Source organism: Castor canadensis, chromosome 7 (genome assembly GCF_047511655.1).
Source record: "Castor canadensis chromosome 7, mCasCan1.hap1v2, whole genome shotgun sequence".
Lineage (NCBI taxonomy): Eukaryota > Metazoa > Chordata > Mammalia > Rodentia > Castoridae > Castor > Castor canadensis.
In genome coordinates this window covers 111,536,007-111,553,847 of record NC_133392.1, presented here as the reverse complement: position 1 = coordinate 111,553,847, position 17,841 = coordinate 111,536,007, and the positions used below count along the sequence as shown (strand labels likewise).

The following is a 17,841-nucleotide window of genomic DNA, read 5'->3' as shown; positions in this document are numbered from 1 at the left end:
ATCATAGTGGTTATTGTCTTAGATTTTTTTTTTTTAGTGAAATGCCAGATTTCATTAAATTATTTTCAGCAATTATTTACTGAGAATATACCAGCTAGGATATTGATCATACCCAGAAGGAACACAAGAAAATTATAACTAAATATATGCTTAAGAAATACACAGGTTTCTGCTCTCGGTTCCTGACACTGAGCTCCTAAAATTCCTGTAATCTGCTGAATGATAGAGGTACTTAGGAGCATCTTGGTCTTTGACCTAAGTTCCTGACATAGAGCTCCTAAATCCCTTGTAGTTTCCTGGGTAATTAGAATGTGTCTTTTGTTTTAATGTGGTGACTTTTGGTGGGCTCCTGGATGGAAGCTGGTCATCAGAAAGACCAAGCCATGATTAGAGGCCTGGAATTTACAGCTCCAATTCCAGCCCTCTGGGGAGGAGAGAGGAACTGGAAATTGAGCTAATAATTGATCATGCCTACTTGATGAAGCCTCATAAAAATCCTTGGAAGTGCAAGATTGGGAGAGCTTCTGGGTTGGTGAACAGATCCATCTGCTGAAGGGTAGTGACTCTTAACTCCACAGTGACATAAATTCATGTTTTCAGTACCTTTCTGAACTGGATATATGCTCTTTGTACCTCTTCATCTGTGCACATTATCATATCTTTTATAGTAAATCAGCAGAACATTTGCCTAGTATGAATAAAAAGACCTGGGTTTAATCCCAGCACTGCCAAAAAAAAAAATCCCATTATGATATTTGTGATAAAGCAGAAATATTGATTGATGAATCCATTTGACAATACTCTTGAATTTCATGAATTCACTCTGCCTGAGATGTACTTTTTTTTGGCAGTACTGGGGTTTGAACTTAAGGCCTCATGCTTGTTAGGCAGATATTCTACCACTTGAGTCACTCCACCAACCCTTTTTTTATGTGGGGTATTTTTGAGATAGGGTCCTGCTTTTTTTGCTTGGGCTAGCCTCAAACACGATGGATTGGATGAACCAAACCAGGGTCTATTGTATGCATATATGGAAATTTCACAGGAAACCCCCTGTATAACTACTATAAACTAACAGATACATTAAAAAAAGGAAGTATTGGCAATTACAACACTATAAAGGGAGATCAAATCAGAAAGGATGCTATGAAATGCAAATAGGCAGAAAGTTCATGTCAAAATGACTTAAACCATATAGGGATTTATTATGATACACATGCAGAACTTCTGAGGTAGGGATGACTCTAGATTGGTTAATTTGGTTCCTTAGTATCATTGCAAAGGACCTATATTCTGTCTGTATTCCCACTTTGCTAATCTTAGTGTGTTGTCCTTACCTTTGCCTATTTCTCTGTATAGTTGCAAGTATAGAAGATATGACACAATCCAGTGGAAAGACTTTTTCCTCTTTGTATTACTTATTATTAAAACTAGTTTTTTGTGTGGTGCTCAGGATTAAACCCAGCACCTAAGGGCCTTAGGCATGCTAGGCAAACACTCTTCCATTGACCTACGCTCCCAACCCTTGGTTATTTTTAATAATTTTATATTATTCTAAATTTTGAAATAAAATTCTGAAATTATTCATACATAAAGAAGATAAGAAACTTGTATGTACACTTTCAAGACTAGTAATAAAACTATACTCAAAATAAGAAATTTTTGAATAATTTAAAAATCTCCGTGCACTTCTACCTTCTACTTCATTATATTCCTTCCTATTTCAACACCCCCCAGAACCACCATCCTGAAGTGTCCTTAATTATGTGGTGTTTTCTTTTTTATAAATGGAATCATGCTGTATTTTGCTTTGTATTAATTATGGCTTTCACAGCCAAGATGCCCCACCACTGACAAATGGATTAAGAAAATGTGGTATCTATACACAATGGAATTTTATGCAGCCATGAAGAAGAACGAAATGTTATCATTAGCTGGTAAATGGATGGAATTGGAGAACATCATTCTGAGTGAGGTTAGCCTGGCCCAAAAGACCAAAAATCGTATGTTCTCCCTCATATGTGGACATTAGATCAAGGGCAAACACAACAATGGGATTGGACTTTGAGCACATGATAAAAGTGAAAGCACACAAGGGAGAGGTGAGGATAGGTAAGACACCTAAAAAATTAGCTAGCATTTGTTGCCCTTAACTCAGAGAAACTAAAGCAGATACCTTAAAAGCAACTGAGGCCAATAGAAAAAGGGGACCAGGAACTAGAGAAAAGGTTAGATCAAAAAGAATTAACCTAGAAGGTAACACCCACGCACAGGAAATGTGAGTCAGTACCCTGTGTAGCTATCCTTATCTCAACCAGCAAAAACCCTTGTTCCTTCCTATTATTGCTTATACTCTCTCTACAACAAAATTAGAAATAAGGGCAAAATAGTTTCTGCTGGGTATTGAGGGGGTGAGGGGGAGAGGGAGGGGGTAGGGGGAAGAGGGAGGGGGTGGAGTGGGTGGTAAGGGAGGGGGTGGGGGCAGGGGGGTGAAATGACCCAAGCCTTGTATGCACATATGAATAATAAAAGAAAAAAAAATTATGGCTTTCAATGTTGTATTTTTGAGTTCTCATTCATTATTACTGCTGCATAATATTCCATTGTATGAATTACCCTGAATTGTTAACTCTACTGTTCATAGATATGTGAATTTTTTTTCACTGTAGACATATACAGTACATTGTTTTTTTTGCAACAGGGTTTAGCTATGTAGGCCAGGCTCTTGAACTCTTGATCCTAGTGCCTCTGCCTCCCGCATACTGGGATTTGAGGCCTGTAGCACCATGCCTGGCTACAATCTTGAATTATTGTGGAAATACTATATTTTCAGAATTGTTTGAAATACAATATGTGCTTTTTATTAAAAATATCTGCATGCAAGAAGGAATGAACCCAGGGATTGTGTGGTGCTGGGGCTTGAACTCGGAGCCTCCTGCTTACAAAGCAAGCATTCTACATTTAAGTCACACTGTCAGTCCTGGACCCAGGAATTGAGCCCAGGGCCTTGGGCATTCTAGGCAAGCTATCTACCATTGAGCTACACACATAGCCCTTTGTTATTTTTTTTATTTTTATAAATTTTTATATATATGTATTTTTTTTTTTTTGTGGTGGTACTTAGGTTTGAACTCAGGTTCTCATGCTTGCTAGGCAGGTGCTCTGCCACTTGAACCACTCTGCCAGCCTCTTGTTATTTTTAATATTTTATATCAGTGTAAATTTTGAAAAAATTGAAATTATTCATAACAGAAGATAAAAATTTGTATTTATACTTTTAAGACTAATAATAAAACATTAGAAATTTTTGAATAATTTAAAAATCTTTGGGCCATTAGAAAAATATCATATTTCTTATCCATTTTATGGATTCTCTTTTTCTAATAAGTATAACCGCAAACCACCCTCTTACACTTTTCCAAAAGTTGTTTTGATATTCACAGGGAGGGACACCCTTGTATTTAAAAGTATACAAAATTAAATTGAATTAAATATAATTAAAAAACAAGAATAACTGTAAACAAGGTCAAATATGCATTTGAAAGGAGATTAAAATATACATTTTGAAAAATAATGGGGTCACAATAAACAAGGTAACGTATAAAAAAGGGGAGTTCCTGTAAATATAGTAAAGGGAAGTCACAGCAAACAAAGTAGTGTTGAAAGGAATTATAATATCTTTATAGAGTACAAGGGAGTATGATGTTAAGGTGAATTAATTTTCCTCTTCTGTGGATAAACAAACCCATAAAATATAGAGATTTATGAATCCAGTAGTTGATATTGCTCTGGTAAATTTCTAGTTCATAGCGTATGTCCTGAGGTTATTTTATTTTTTTGGAGGTACTGGAGTTTGAACTCTGGGCCTCATACTTACTAGGCAGGCACTCTGTCACTTGAGCCATGCCTCCAGCCCTATGTCCTGAGGTTATTGCCTTTCCTGTGAAAACTTTCTTTGTAGCTTCAACAGAAATATGTTCTGTTTGCCTCATGTAAGATATGTTAATGCTGTTGTTTTCTTTCTGTTATCATGGACTGCAGGCTTTTCAGATTATTATGTTTTTGCCAGTGATCTCCTTTTGATGCTCAAATCCTTTTGACTTAGGCCAGTGTCAGGTCTTTTAAGATTGAGTTCCGTATCCCTCAGCAAAACCTAATGAGTCTTTGGAAACTTTGCTTTCTTTCCTAACAAGGTGTTTAGGTCCATTTTGTACTTTTCATTGCAGATGTGAAATCATCATTTCCCAGTGAGCCTTGAGAAAGTAGCGTTAGAGACCATAATCTAAGCTGAAGAGTCATGTGGGATGATGATGTCTCTAAGCCATTTCAGAATTAGAACAGACAAATATTTTCAGTGTTTTATATAAAGACATGCATTCACATTGATATTTCCAGTCTATGAACTAAATCATATTCCTATGTAAATTCTTGATTCTTTATATCTCTGTATCATGTCAATTTTCTAGTGGCCCCTTTTGTTCTGATTAGGATTTTAGTGAAGTTACTTTATCTGGAGTCATCTCTCATTTTCTGTGGTAATGGCTAGTTTTGTTCATTTGCTTTGGTTCATTTTCTACTTGAACGTTAATATTTTGATATCTCACAGGTCTGAGTTCTTACAGGTGGTGGCTTTCAGCTACAACTGGCTTTCATCTATAATTTACCACCTTCTGAGTCATCTACAATGAAGTAATTATAAAAATAAGTACAAGATTCTTAAACTTGATTCTGTCTCCATTATTTAATTTCTAATATTATGACACTTTTGTGAAAGTTAGATTATTTTCTAATGCTGAGTCTGTTTTAATCTTTCAAGCGTTTAAATTTATTCTGCTGTTGTAAACAGCATGGAGAGTCCATATTCACAATATTCACAATAGCTAAAATATGGAATCAACCCAGATGCCCTTCAGCAGGCAAGTGGATGAAAAAAATATAGTAGGTTTACCCAATGGAGTATTCTCAGCTCTTTTTCCTTTTTAGTTATTTTTCAAATAGGTTCTTGTATTTATGTCTGGGCCAGCCTGAACTGTGAACTTCCTGTTTATGCTTTCTGCATAGCTGAGAGGACAAGTACGTGCAACCATGTCCAGTTTTCCAACTGTACTGAAGTTTGAACTTAGGGTCTTTTGCTTGTTAGGTAAATGCTCTACCACCTGAACCGTGTCTCTCATGCCTAGCTTTTTACTGGTTGAGATGGGGGTTCATGAACTTTTTGCTTGGGCTGACCTCAAACCCCATCTCTGCCTCCGGAGTACCTAGGATTATAGGCATGAGCCACCATGCCCAGATTATTTTACTTTTTTCCTCATGTGACATAATGTATAAGTTAAGACTGTAATAAAATATATTATTGCCATTGAGGTTTGCCTGTGTTTAGACTATATAGTTTATATTTTTATTTTATAGATGAACATAAAGTATTACCTGCACTATCTGGATGTACAATAGAAGACCATGTAATTGCGGGAAATGTAGAAGAATTTCGTAAAGATTTCATTTCTAGGATATGGCTGACCTACAGGGAAGAGTTTCCTCAAATAGAAGGCTCAGCCTTGACAACAGATTGTGGTTGGGGCTGTACACTGAGAACTGGCCAGATGCTGTTGGCTCAAGGACTCATACTACATTTTCTTGGTAGAGGTAAATCAAATCTGTGTTTTTGTCCATCTTGCATACTGCATAGAACTCCATGAGATTAATTTTCTGCCTCCCTGATGTTTCCTAAAGTAACTAGCCTAGCATATTACATTTTTATTGAACTGGGTCATAAATGTCTTCCATGTAAACATTCATGATTCTCTTTTCAAAACTTTATGTTAAATGTGACTCTTTTTCTTGTCACCATCATTAATTATGGTAGTTCAGCTTTTATTAGCTTTTGGATTTTTTGTGGTTATTATTTCTTTCCCTGCTGGTGTAGCTCTTTGGACTGTCTCTACTTCATTAAATCCTGAGCAGGTCAATCAATATCTGTGACTTTGGAATTAGTATTTTTTTAAGTCTTTAATCTTTTTCTGGTTTATTTTCTCCCTATAAGTAAGACTATAATCAATTATATTAAATTGATTAGACATTCTTAATAAGGTCATCATATTTAGCCTTTTAAACACTCAAAAATGTCATTGATATTAACTTACATAAATTTTTTTGAAATGTGCCACCTTTCTTCTATTAGTCTTTTTTTTTTTTTTTCCCCTCCCAGATAAGCCTTGGTATGTAGCCAAGGCTGGCCTAGAACTCGCTATATATCCCAGGCTAGCTTTGAACTTGTGATCCTCTTGCCTCAGACACCTAAGTGCTGGGATTACAGGATTGCACCACCATGCCTGGCTCTATTAGTCCATTTTTTACATAATGTGTACATTTGTAAGAGGATTTTATTTTACCATTTTAGGCTATCATCTGGCTATTACTGAATAGTACAGATTTTCTTTAAGGTGTTAGACAATATCTCTGCAGTTCATGGCAAATATTTTGTAACCCTCTGTAGAGATTATTGATGAGATTAGAAAAAATGTTTATTCAAGAGTGGTGTGAATAATGCAAGGAAAAAGTGTTTTTTTTTTTTTTTTAAATATGATTCTGGGGATCAAACCCAGGGTCTCGCACGTGCTAGGTACCACTGAGCTATATGCCAAGCCCACTGTGCTTTTTGTTTTTTGGATGTTTTGGTTGTTTTTGGTAAGCAGCTTTATTGAGATGCAATCTATATACCACAAATTCATTCATCTAAAGTGAACAGTTCAGTGGTTCTTAGTATATTTAGAGTTCTGCAGCCAGTATCATAATCTAGTTTTAGAACATCTTTAATTGTTTCCCAGAGAAACCTTACATCCATTGGCAGTTATTCCCGGTATCTCTCCATTAGCAGCTGCAATCCACTTTCTGTCTCTCTCTAGTTTTTAGTTTTCTTTTATAGTTCAGTAACCAATCTGACTTTAAATGCTGCATATTTAATTTAGTTGAATTGTTAGTCTGTCTATTTAAACTATCTGAATACCTTGTTTTGAAACTACTGTAGCTTGGACCTGGCCTGATGCATTGAACATTGAAAATTCAGACTCTGAATCATGGACTTCCCACACTGTAAAAAAATTTACTGCATCATTTGAAGCATCACTTTCAGGGGAAAGAGAACTCAAAACTCCAGCAATTTCACTGAAGGAAACACTTAGGAAATATTCTGATGATCATGAAATGCGAAATGAAACTTATCACAGGAAAATCGTCTCCTGGTTTGGTGATTCCCCCTTGGCTCTTTTTGGCTTACATCAATTAATAGAATTTGGAAAGAAGTCTGGGAAAAAAGCTGGAGATTGGTATGGACCAGCTGTGGTTGCTCACATTTTAAGGTAAAATTGTTTTAAAATCTATCATCTATGACAGGTCTTCATTCAGGCTTAGAAATACTGATTTTTGCAATGTGTACAAACTTTTAAACACTAACTGTGTGAGAATGTTTAGAAAAGAATGCTTGTTTGCTAGTAGGAACAAACAAGGCTTTGTGATTGTAGCTGCATTAACCTACTGACAGATTTTTCTTCTCTTCCTCGTAGTACAGATATCCAGATTTCTTTCTAACTAGGTTTTCATGGACTCTCTTATTGAAATGTTCTAGAACCTAACATCTCTTTCAGCCTTGGGACATGTACAGTGCTACAGGTTTTTTTGGGTAATGTTACATGGAGGCTGTAATGCATTGATAGTGTAATGAAATGTCAATAGAGCTAAAATTGATGTTTTCAGCATTTCTTTGTGTACATCAAATGCTTGTGAATTGTAAGTATATGGGACTATTAATATTATAATTATGTCATAGTAAAAGTAAAGAGTCTGACACTCTGAAAGATAGTTAGAGAAAAGTTGAAAATCAAATTTCTATATTTTAGAAAGCTATATTTTAGCTTTTACATTCTGCTTATGTGGACATTACTTATTTTTAAAAAGTTATCACTATTAACTGAATTATCGATATGTTATCTAAGTACAGTATGTTATGATAAATTTATTCCACTTATAATCATATAAGTTTGAATACTAATATGCCACATTGCTTACACTTGAAAAATTATTGCTTATTTTGTTAATTGGATTATTAATAATTATCAATTTCAACTTCAATGACATTTATAAAAGCATAATCATAGAAGCATAGTTTCTATCCGTTAAGATGTTCAAGGGCTCAGCAAATGTTTTCTGAAAGTGGCAAATAGTAAATATTTTAGGCTTTACAGGCCATATAAAGTTTTTGATGCCCATTTTTGTTCTTTTATTCCTTCTTTATCCTTTAATCCTTTAAAACCATTCTTAGCTTTCAGGTGCATAAAACCAGGCTACCAATTGCATTTGACCTATGGGCTACATTTTTCTAGTTCGTCTCCTATACTAATACATGGGAAATGCATAGCAAGAGTTTAAGTTAAGGAATTACAAGATACAATTAATTAAAAATATTTGTATTCCCCCATTTGTTTAATTTCCTTTTATAGATAGGATTTTTTCCCACAACAAGTGCACCACTGAGAACATTATACTTAGATATATTTTCAATTTTGCAGTGATACCTGTAGAATTCTAAGATTTTTTTTTTTTTTGGTGGTACTGGGGTTTGAACTCAGGGCTTCACACTTGCTAGGCAGGCGCTCTACCATTTGAGCCACTCCACCAGCCCGAATTCTAAGATTTGAATTAGGAAATTTACTTGTTCAGGTGAAATATTCTCCTTCCCATCATGGTGCTGGAGATCAAATCCAGGACCTCAGGCATGTAGTTTTTTTTGAATGAAGGGGGAAAAAGTCAGACTGTTGTTTAAAGGAAAGAAAAAAAAAGAAAAAAACAAAAAACAAAAAAACCAAAAAAAAAAAAAACAACAAAAAACTCCCCCCAAAATCAAAACCAAAACTTTTATTAGGGTTCCAGAGGACAAGTACAGTGATTCGTTCCCAGCCAGTCATGTAGGTTAATGTGAAGCATATTGTAACACCACTGCTTAGAAAACATTCATTGTAGCCAGGTGTTTGAGAGGTACAGCTTAATACTCAAGAATTTTTTAAAATGTATTTTATAACATATGTTTTAGTGTTCTTTGAGTAATTTAGTGTAATACTTACCTTTGAAAATTTTAACCTGATTTCAGGGGCTGGACATGGTGGTTGACACCTAGAATCCTAGCTACTCAGGAGGCATAGCTAGGAGTAAGGTGCTTTGAGGCCACTCTGGGCAAAATTGGTGTGAGACACTAACAAGATAAAAAACAAAAGGACTGTTGGGGGCATGGCTCAAGTGGTAGAGTGCTTGCCTAGTAAGCAGGAGGCCCTAAGTTCAATTCTCAGTACCAGGGGGAATAAACAAAAAACAACAACAACAAGAAAGAAAACCCTAATTTCTGATACCATTCAGATGATAAAGTTTTTGTTTTTTTATTTTTTTGTGGTACTGGGGTTTGAACTCAGGGTCTACACCTTGAACCATTCCACCAGCCCTTTTTTGTGATGGGTTTTTCGAGATAAGGTCTCCCAAACTACTTGCCTGGGGCTGCCTTTCAGCTGTGATCCTCCTGATCTCTGTCTCCTGAGTTGCTAGGATTACAGGTGTGAGCCACCAGCGCCCAGCCGGATGATAGTTTTTGACTGTAGAGATACAGGTCAGATAGGAAGTTCTGGTAAATGATGCCTTTTTTCCCAGTTAAGCTAAATCATAAGTTACCAACTGGAAATGATAGGCTGTTACAGGATGATGCTTATTATTTTCTTAGAAAAGCTGTTGAAGAAGCAAGACACCCTGACTTACAAGGAATAACAATTTATGTTGCACAAGACTGTACAGGTAAGGAATCTATCTAATTTTTATCTGTATATATTATGTTTGTGTGTTTAACTTATCTGTCTTCCCAATTACATTGTAAATGATTCTGAAGTTAGAAACCATGACTTGCACTTACTAAATACTTTTGTTTGTTTGTTTTGTTTTTTGAGACAGGGTCTCTCTATGTAATCCAGAGAGTGGCCTGGGATTTATAATCCTTCTGCATCTGCCTCTTGGGTGCTGGGATTACAGACATGTACCACCATACCCAGCTTTTCTTTTTCTTGAGATAGGATCTCACTGTGTAACCCAGGCCATCCTGGAACTCATGATCCCCCTGCCTCAGCCTCCCTAGTGCTGGGATTACAGGCAGGCACCACATTCCCAGGCTTCTGTCTCTTTTAAGGTACAGTAGACCCTTAGTACCTTTAGGTATATGATTCTAAGGAGACTGCTTTTGACAAAAAACTGTAAATACTCAGAATGCGTAGACTTTAGTACTGTGTGCCTCCTTTCAACAAATCTACAAATCTAAAATTTTCACTTTATCACTTAAAATGGACACATTAACTATTGCCTTGCTTTGGGGTACCATTTGCTTTTCAGAAGGCAGATTTTCACAAAATTAATGGTGGGGAAACACTTAGCAGTTGTGATTTTGAAACTTTTGAGAGGTAAAAACAGAGATCATAGCACCCTAATATAGTAAAATAAGCCCCTTCATGCTGTTAAGTATTTTTTTCTCTTTTTTTACAGAAAGCTATTAAGAGGCTAAATTGTTACTCTTACAACTAACCAGTGTTTGTAGCGTGAAAACAGTGATCACCAAATACATTTTTGTTTGGCATTTTATTAAGTTTAATTTTCTTTTAAAGAGAGACTGATAGCCATAATTACAGCCATATGAAAATGAAGTTATAAATTTTCAGATAAGCATGTTAAGTTTTGCAGGTACTGTGCTTGTTTTTCAAATAATAGGTCTTGCAAATAAAATTTGCTCTAAGACTTAATTAGGCCTACAGATGTGCTGAAACAACTAATCATTAAATAAATTTATGTTTTGTGCTTTTACTGATATCAGTCTTTGTCTTAATTGTTACAAGTAGTTAATTAAACAAGTAGCACAAAATTCCTCATTATGTAAGTGGTTTGTGTAATTTGAAGTATTTATTAAGTTTTATCATTCTTGTTTAAGAATGTTAAAAGGAGAATTTATATTAATGTGGTTTTATTAGACTATGGGATTAGGACTAGTGAAACCAGAGTCTATAAGTGATATTTCCTTCTAATTAGTGTTTTTATTTTATTTATTTATTTTTGGTACTGGTGTTTAAACTTAGGACCTTGTGATTGTCAAGCAGGCACTCTACCGCTTGAGGCATTCCTCCAGGCCTCATTAATGTTTTTAAAGATTTCATTTTCCACTTATTTTCTTGTTTCTCATTTGTGTTCTTTTCCTTTATAATTAAAAATATTTCCATGGATTTCAATACTTAGGACTATGCACTGTACAGTTGGACTTTAAAAGCTGCCTTTCTAGTCCTGCTTGAGCTAGGATGAAGTAACTTATGTTTTCTGTCCCTCCACCTATCTCTCCCTAGATGTTCTATAAGCCCAAGCCCTTGAAGTTCAATGTGTTTAAAACTAAACGGTCATTTTCCTCTATCTCACCTATTTTTATTTTGTTTTCTCTTGGCTAGTGTATCATTTCACATGCATAGGGAAGGTATAATCCCCTCATTCTTCACTGTTTTCTTATCACTCGTGTCTAGCAAGGAAACAAAAGCTTACCAGTCATGCTTTTAAAATGTTCTCGAAAACTATTCTTTCTGCTTTATTCTCATTGATTTAGATCATGCCTTTATCGTAACTTGATTTCCCTGTCTGTACCTTTTCTCTTTTTGATCCATTTGATCAAAAGACATTGATCATGTCCCTTAATTAAAAAACTTGTGACTTCTCCTTAACTCTTCTTTCACATTATCTTAGGCATATAGGGTACACAATTCTAGTATAATTAGCCCCAGTCTACATTTCCAGCATCATTTTGTGACACTATATCATACTTAGTATGCTGAAGTGTGTCAATCTGAATGGTCATTCCTTGGGCATGCTGTTATTACCTTTTTTTTCATATTATTGCCTCTACATGGAGTCCCATTATTATTAGAATATTTCTGTTAACTCTTACTTGTTCATTAAGAACATACTCAAAGATTATGCCTTTTTCCACTCTAACTAGGCAAAATTAGTCTGTTTTCCTCTATCCTTTATAACAGTTTGGAAATACTTCTGTTGAATGTTGCACTTGTAAGTTGCTTGTGATGTCACCTTAAATTATCTGTTTCTCCTTGTAGATCAATGATTACTAAGATGGTAGAAGAGGAGGAAAGGTGTCAGAATCACTTAATTGAGAATCACCACTGTAATAAGCCTCTGCAGCAAAACTGAACTGTCATAACTCTTATATGTGTTGGGGGTGGAGGAAAAATGCAAGAGCTAGATACTCTTTGAAAGTCAGAATCCCCCTAGCACAGAACACACCAATAAAAGGCCCTCGATAAATGTGTATTGAGTGAAGATGAAGGGTAAGAAGTATTTGATAAGTCAGAACCATTATGCCATTTTTGTAGTTTTGTGTTAGACAGACAATGGGAGATAGGAAGCTGGTAAACAGAAGAATTTGATGCTCAGTCTAAATTTGGATTTAAAAGAAAGAACTGGAAGAAAAGCCACAGAATTTATTAATTAGCTCATCTGGGAAGAACAGAAGCATTTGGTTAAACTGACAGGGAATGTGAGTGTAAATTAAGTTTCAAATAAATTATTTTGAACAAAATATTCATTTCTACTAAGTCCTCTATTTTCTTCTGAACGAGTCACTGTCTGTCTCTTAATACCTATTTCTACTTTACCAAAATTGCTCTTACCAATACTTTTCCTCTCGCTAAATCTAGTGGTTACTTTTCAGCCTCATGTCATGCAGTCTGTCAGCAGCGTTTATCACAGTTGATCACTTTTCCTTCTCCTTGTAATGTTTTGTTTACTTGGTTTCCAGAATACTGCTTTGCAGGTTTTCCTTTTACCTCCTTCTCCCCTTCTTTTCAAGTCTTCTTTGTTGGTTTTCCTTACCTCCTTGGTCTGTAAAGTTGTTTTAGGGCTCAGCCTTTGGATTTCATCTCCTTTTCTGTCTATACTGATTTGAAGTCACCCAGTGTCATAGCTTTAGAAGAATATCTGCATGCTGGCAACTCCAAAAAGGTCCATCCTGGTCCACTCCCCAAACTCTGGCTTTATGTTCTCCTAACTGCCTACTTAGCCTCTCTATTTGCTTATCTAACAAGTATCTAAAACTGATGGTGTTTAAAGGTGAGTTTCCCCTCTTCTATTCCTCCATGTCTTTGTAAATGGCAATTTCCTTACTGTTTCTTTATGCCAAAACTGTGCAAGTCACCTGTGACACATTTTTTTCCACTCACATCTTAACATTTAATAGAAAGTCCTTACTTTATCCTCAAATATATGAAATGATCGCTTTTCCATATAATCATCCTTTGACCATTATTTATTTGACAATTACTGTCTTTATTCAAGCCACCATCATTTCTTTCTGGATAACTGCAGTAGTGTTCTAACTGTTCTCTGTGTTCCTGTGCCCTGGCTCTTGCCTGTACATTCTATTCCTAACACCGTCTAGAGTGTGTTGCAGTTACTTTTTGTATAGTTATGACAAAAATACTTGAGAGTACAACTTAAAGGAAGAAAGATTTATTTTGGCTCTTACTTTTAGGGGATTCAGTCCATAATTGGTGGCCCCATGTGCTTGGGCAGAACATCATGACAGTGGGAGTGTGTGGTGGAGGAGGTTCTTTACTCATGGCAACCAAGTTTCAGAGAGAAAGGCACTATGGTCCAGGTGTAACGTATGAAGACACGCCCCCAATGACCTACTTCCTCTAGCTAGGCCCCACTTACCAAAGTTTCCACTACCTCCCAAAATAGATCTACCAGCTAAGTACCAAGCATTCAACATGAGTCTATGTGGGACATTTCATATTCAGATCATAACAGAATGTAAGTCAGATTGGAACATTCTTTTCCTAAGAAATTTTTCAGTGACTTACCATCTCACTCAAAAACTGGTCTTTACAATGGCTTTCAAGAATTCACGTAATCTGACTTCTCCTTTAATCTGTAGCTTTATCTCCCAATCTCATTTCCTGTTGCTTTACCTGCCTCTTGCTTACTTTCCTTCAGACACATTGGTCTCTTGTTCTTAGTACATGCTAACTACACTTTTGACTTCAGGCAATTGTATTTGCTGATCTTCCTACTTGGAATGCTCTGACCCCAAATACCTTTATTTACCTGGTTTCTTACTTACTTTGTATTACAAGACCTTCCCTGAAATCCTTATTTAAAAAGTGCTTTCTCCTCAGCACTTCCTATCTACTTTTCTCCCTTTGTTTTTCATTAAAGCACCTGTTGTCAACTGACACATCTTATATTTTACTTTTTCTTTTCTGTTTTCCCCTGTTAGAATGGGGACAGGTATTTTTCTCTCTTTTGCCTATTGCTGAAGTTCCAATGACATACATAGTAGCTATTCATTAAGTATATGTTGAATATATATGAAGCAGGTATTTTTAACTTGTTGAGACTTTGATAGTGATGCCAGAGATCAGATAACTGGCCAGTAGAGGGAGGTGGAATTAGTGTAAAAATGTTTCTGAAAATCACTTTTTAGAAAATTTAATAATATTCATTATGTTTTTTTCTCAGTTTACAATTGTGATGTAATTGATAAACAAAATGCTTCCATGACCTCTGGTAATGCAGATGGCAAGGCTATTATTATTTTAGTTCCTGTTAGACTTGGTGGAGAAAGAACTAACACAGACTACCTGGAGTTTGTGAAGGTATGAAAAAATGCTCATGTGTTTTAAGGCACTACTAGTTAATATGAAAACACAGAAGGTTTGCAGTCTTTTTCTATTAAATAAGTAGTGATGATTTTACAGTTGTACATTATAAAGTTTCACATTAGAGATTTTAATGTAAATATTTCAAGATCAGATGTGAGTGTGTGTGTAAAAAGCACAGTGTTGTATGATAAAATGAAAAGCCTTTGAATCTTTGTAGCTAATCAAGGAGTCACATATGCAGCTATAATCAAAATCTGTTATGTGGCTACAATTCCATTATCCTTTTGTGATTTTAAAACTATATTTTATCTTAAAACTAACATGAAACTATATTGAATTCTGTTAATATTGTATTATTTCATAATTTATTTCCTGTGCCACCATGGTATCAGGAGTAAGTTAGATTATTTATATAGACAGAAATAAGACAGTGAGGACGTTTTCCAACTTTGTTTTCTTCATATTAACCACCTGAAAATTTATTTCAAAGCACATAATTCTGTTTCTTGCACTAAAACCTTCTCTAGTTAATTTCAACAGATTTAAAATTCTATATTCATTCTTATATAGAAAATTCAACCATATTCACTTTCTTTATTTCCTTCTTTTACCCTCCCTTTCTTGTATGTGACCTCCCCTTAGTGTGACCTGTTTTTCATAATATTGCTTGTGTTTGTATTGAAATCCCTAATTTTTTAGGTGTCTGTTTTCAAGGCCAAAGATAGACATTTCCTTGTAATGGAGTACTATGGGATATAGTAATGTAATATAGCCAAGACGTGTCTTTTATGATTCAGCAACGATTTGTTCCCTAAATGAAGCATTAATTGCATATCATGGCATATATATGGGTGTGTATATAACCTGGTGTCTCTGTCTCTCTTTCTCTCTCTGTCTCTGTCTCTGTGTCTCTCTCTGTCTCTCTCTTTCTGTGTGTGTGTGTGTGTATATATATATAAACATAAATGTATATGTAGACATATGTATATATATATATGTAGACATAGATTGATTAGATTGTGCTAATTCTAAAAATCTAGAGCAGTTACTTTCAATATGTGATATATGTAAGTCTTCTAACAGGTGTACTGGATTTTCTTAATAGTTACTAAAACTTTAAAGGCATACTTGCTATAATAGTAACAATATTGTAATATATTGAGAACATATGAGTCCAACAAATAAAGGTGGGATTTTGATGTTTGACATGTGGGCTCGTCCAGTTATTGATGGAAGGTGAAAAGTTGTAAACCAAGTCATCTACTGAGTGTGTTGAGGGTTTGGGGACTGCCATCTCTAGGTGAGTTCTAACAAAAAGTCTGAAATGATTCTGTTTCCCTTTCAACTATAACGAGAAGATTAGAAATGGATGTTATATCGGAACTGGATCTTTTAGCCATGCCCTGTCCTGGTAACAAGCTACAGATGGCTTCTAGCCATGTTTCATCTGGCTGAGGGCTTTGCTCTTTGGTGGTATTGATACCATTCATCTGATGGCAGCACTGCCTGATGTTCTTGAGTGGATCATTGGAGCTTGAATTGAAGTGAAACAAGCCATGGTTAGTTGTTAAAATGATCCTCAGTACCTACCATATTAGGAGTTGTATAATCAGTCTTTCTTAACTCTTACTTGTATAATGCTTTCCAATATAAATTTATCTCATTTTGCTCTCATAATTGCTAGGAACCGGATTGTCTTTATAAAATAGAAAAGACATAGAAGTTAAGTGGTATGTTCAAGTTCAGATAACAAACTGGGAGCAGAACCATTAGTACATTGTGCTTCAAATTTTCCCTCAAAGTAAAGATTTTTGAGGTATTACATTTTCTTAAATGTTGCATAATAGTCCTAAAAGAAATTTTAATCATCAGTGTCTTTTCTTCCTCTTCCTCTGCTCTTTCTCTTTCTTTTCCTCCTCCTCTTGTTCCTCTTTTTTTTTTTTTTTTTGGTGTGTTTGTGTGTATGTGGTCAGCAGTTGTAATTTTTCCTGCTAAACCAATATACATTATACTCTGAACTTCACCATTCAGTTGTAATTTTAAAATTTATGAATCAAAATAATTCTACAGTATTTTGGAAATGATACCATCCTAGCATCTTTCTATATTCTATAAGAAAGAAATTTGGCATGTGCTTTATTATTTCTTAGCACAAGAGGCTTATCTATCTGTCATCTATCTATCTATGTATCTATGTATCTATCTATCTATCTATCTATCTACCTACCTACCTACCTACCTATCTACCTGCCTATCCATCTATCTATCTTTCTGTCTATTTATTTATATTTTAAGGACCTGGAATGCAGAAAATCCAATATATTCTTTTTCTTCAACAAGATAAATTAGGACTTTCCTCTTTGGGTGATTGTTTCAGTCTTATTTATTGCCTTGTGGATACAGCTCAATAAATTCTCACTTGTAGATAACTGAAGAAACTCTTTGAGGAACTGAAAAGTGTTTCAAGTTTCTAAAGATAGGGCCTCTTATATGTAATGGCATTCAGGCTTCTAATCTGCTAAGTGTTTATTGCTAAATCTGCTCTAGTCTGTTGCAAAGGAAATACAGATGTCAACAATGGAAGACTTTTTTCCATTATGTGAATCCATTCTTTTTCTGAGGAGAATCAGTGATGATTCTTGCTACATATTTCTTTCTTTTCAGTTATGAGAGACTTAGAACTTTCACTTCCTCATTTGTTCCTTAGGGCATAAACATCTCATTTCAGCTGATCAGATTGTCTCAAATAGACCCTCCCAACTGTATTAAGGATTTTTATTTAAGGGAAAAGCAATAGTATCCTTAAAGTTAAATAACTCTATTACCATTAAATGTTTGTCTTTTTGGTAAAATTTTATCTTTTTTTTTTTTTAAATTAGCTCAGATTAGCTAAGATCTTAATCCAATATGGCTTTTTTTTTTTCAATTGCAGCTCTCCTTTTCAAAAAAAAAAATCATCTGATATTTTTACAAGACTGAAAATATACAAGGTCATTCTTTAGAGGGTGATTTAATCTATTTTGTGCTGCTATAACAGAATACTTTAGACTGGGTAATTTATAATGAACAGACATTTATTCTTTCACAATTGGGAAGGCTAAAAAGGCCA

General features: G+C 35.0%; 1 protein-coding gene across 14 annotated transcripts in view; it reads left to right on the top strand.

Moving 5' to 3' along the window:
• Atg4c (autophagy related 4C cysteine peptidase) overlaps nucleotides 1-17,841 on the top strand; it is a 65,434-nt gene that overhangs the window by 20,458 nt on the left and 27,135 nt on the right. For all 14 annotated transcript variants that reach the window (XM_020163301.2, XM_074079905.1, XM_074079903.1 and 11 more), the window contains 4 exons: nucleotides 5,410-5,643; nucleotides 7,025-7,355; nucleotides 9,758-9,828; nucleotides 14,590-14,726. In XM_020163301.2, the coding sequence (XP_020018890.1) occupies nucleotides 5,410-5,643; nucleotides 7,025-7,355; nucleotides 9,758-9,828; nucleotides 14,590-14,726 (773 nt within the window). The remainder of the gene's footprint in view (nucleotides 1-5,409; nucleotides 5,644-7,024; nucleotides 7,356-9,757; nucleotides 9,829-14,589; nucleotides 14,727-17,841) is intronic.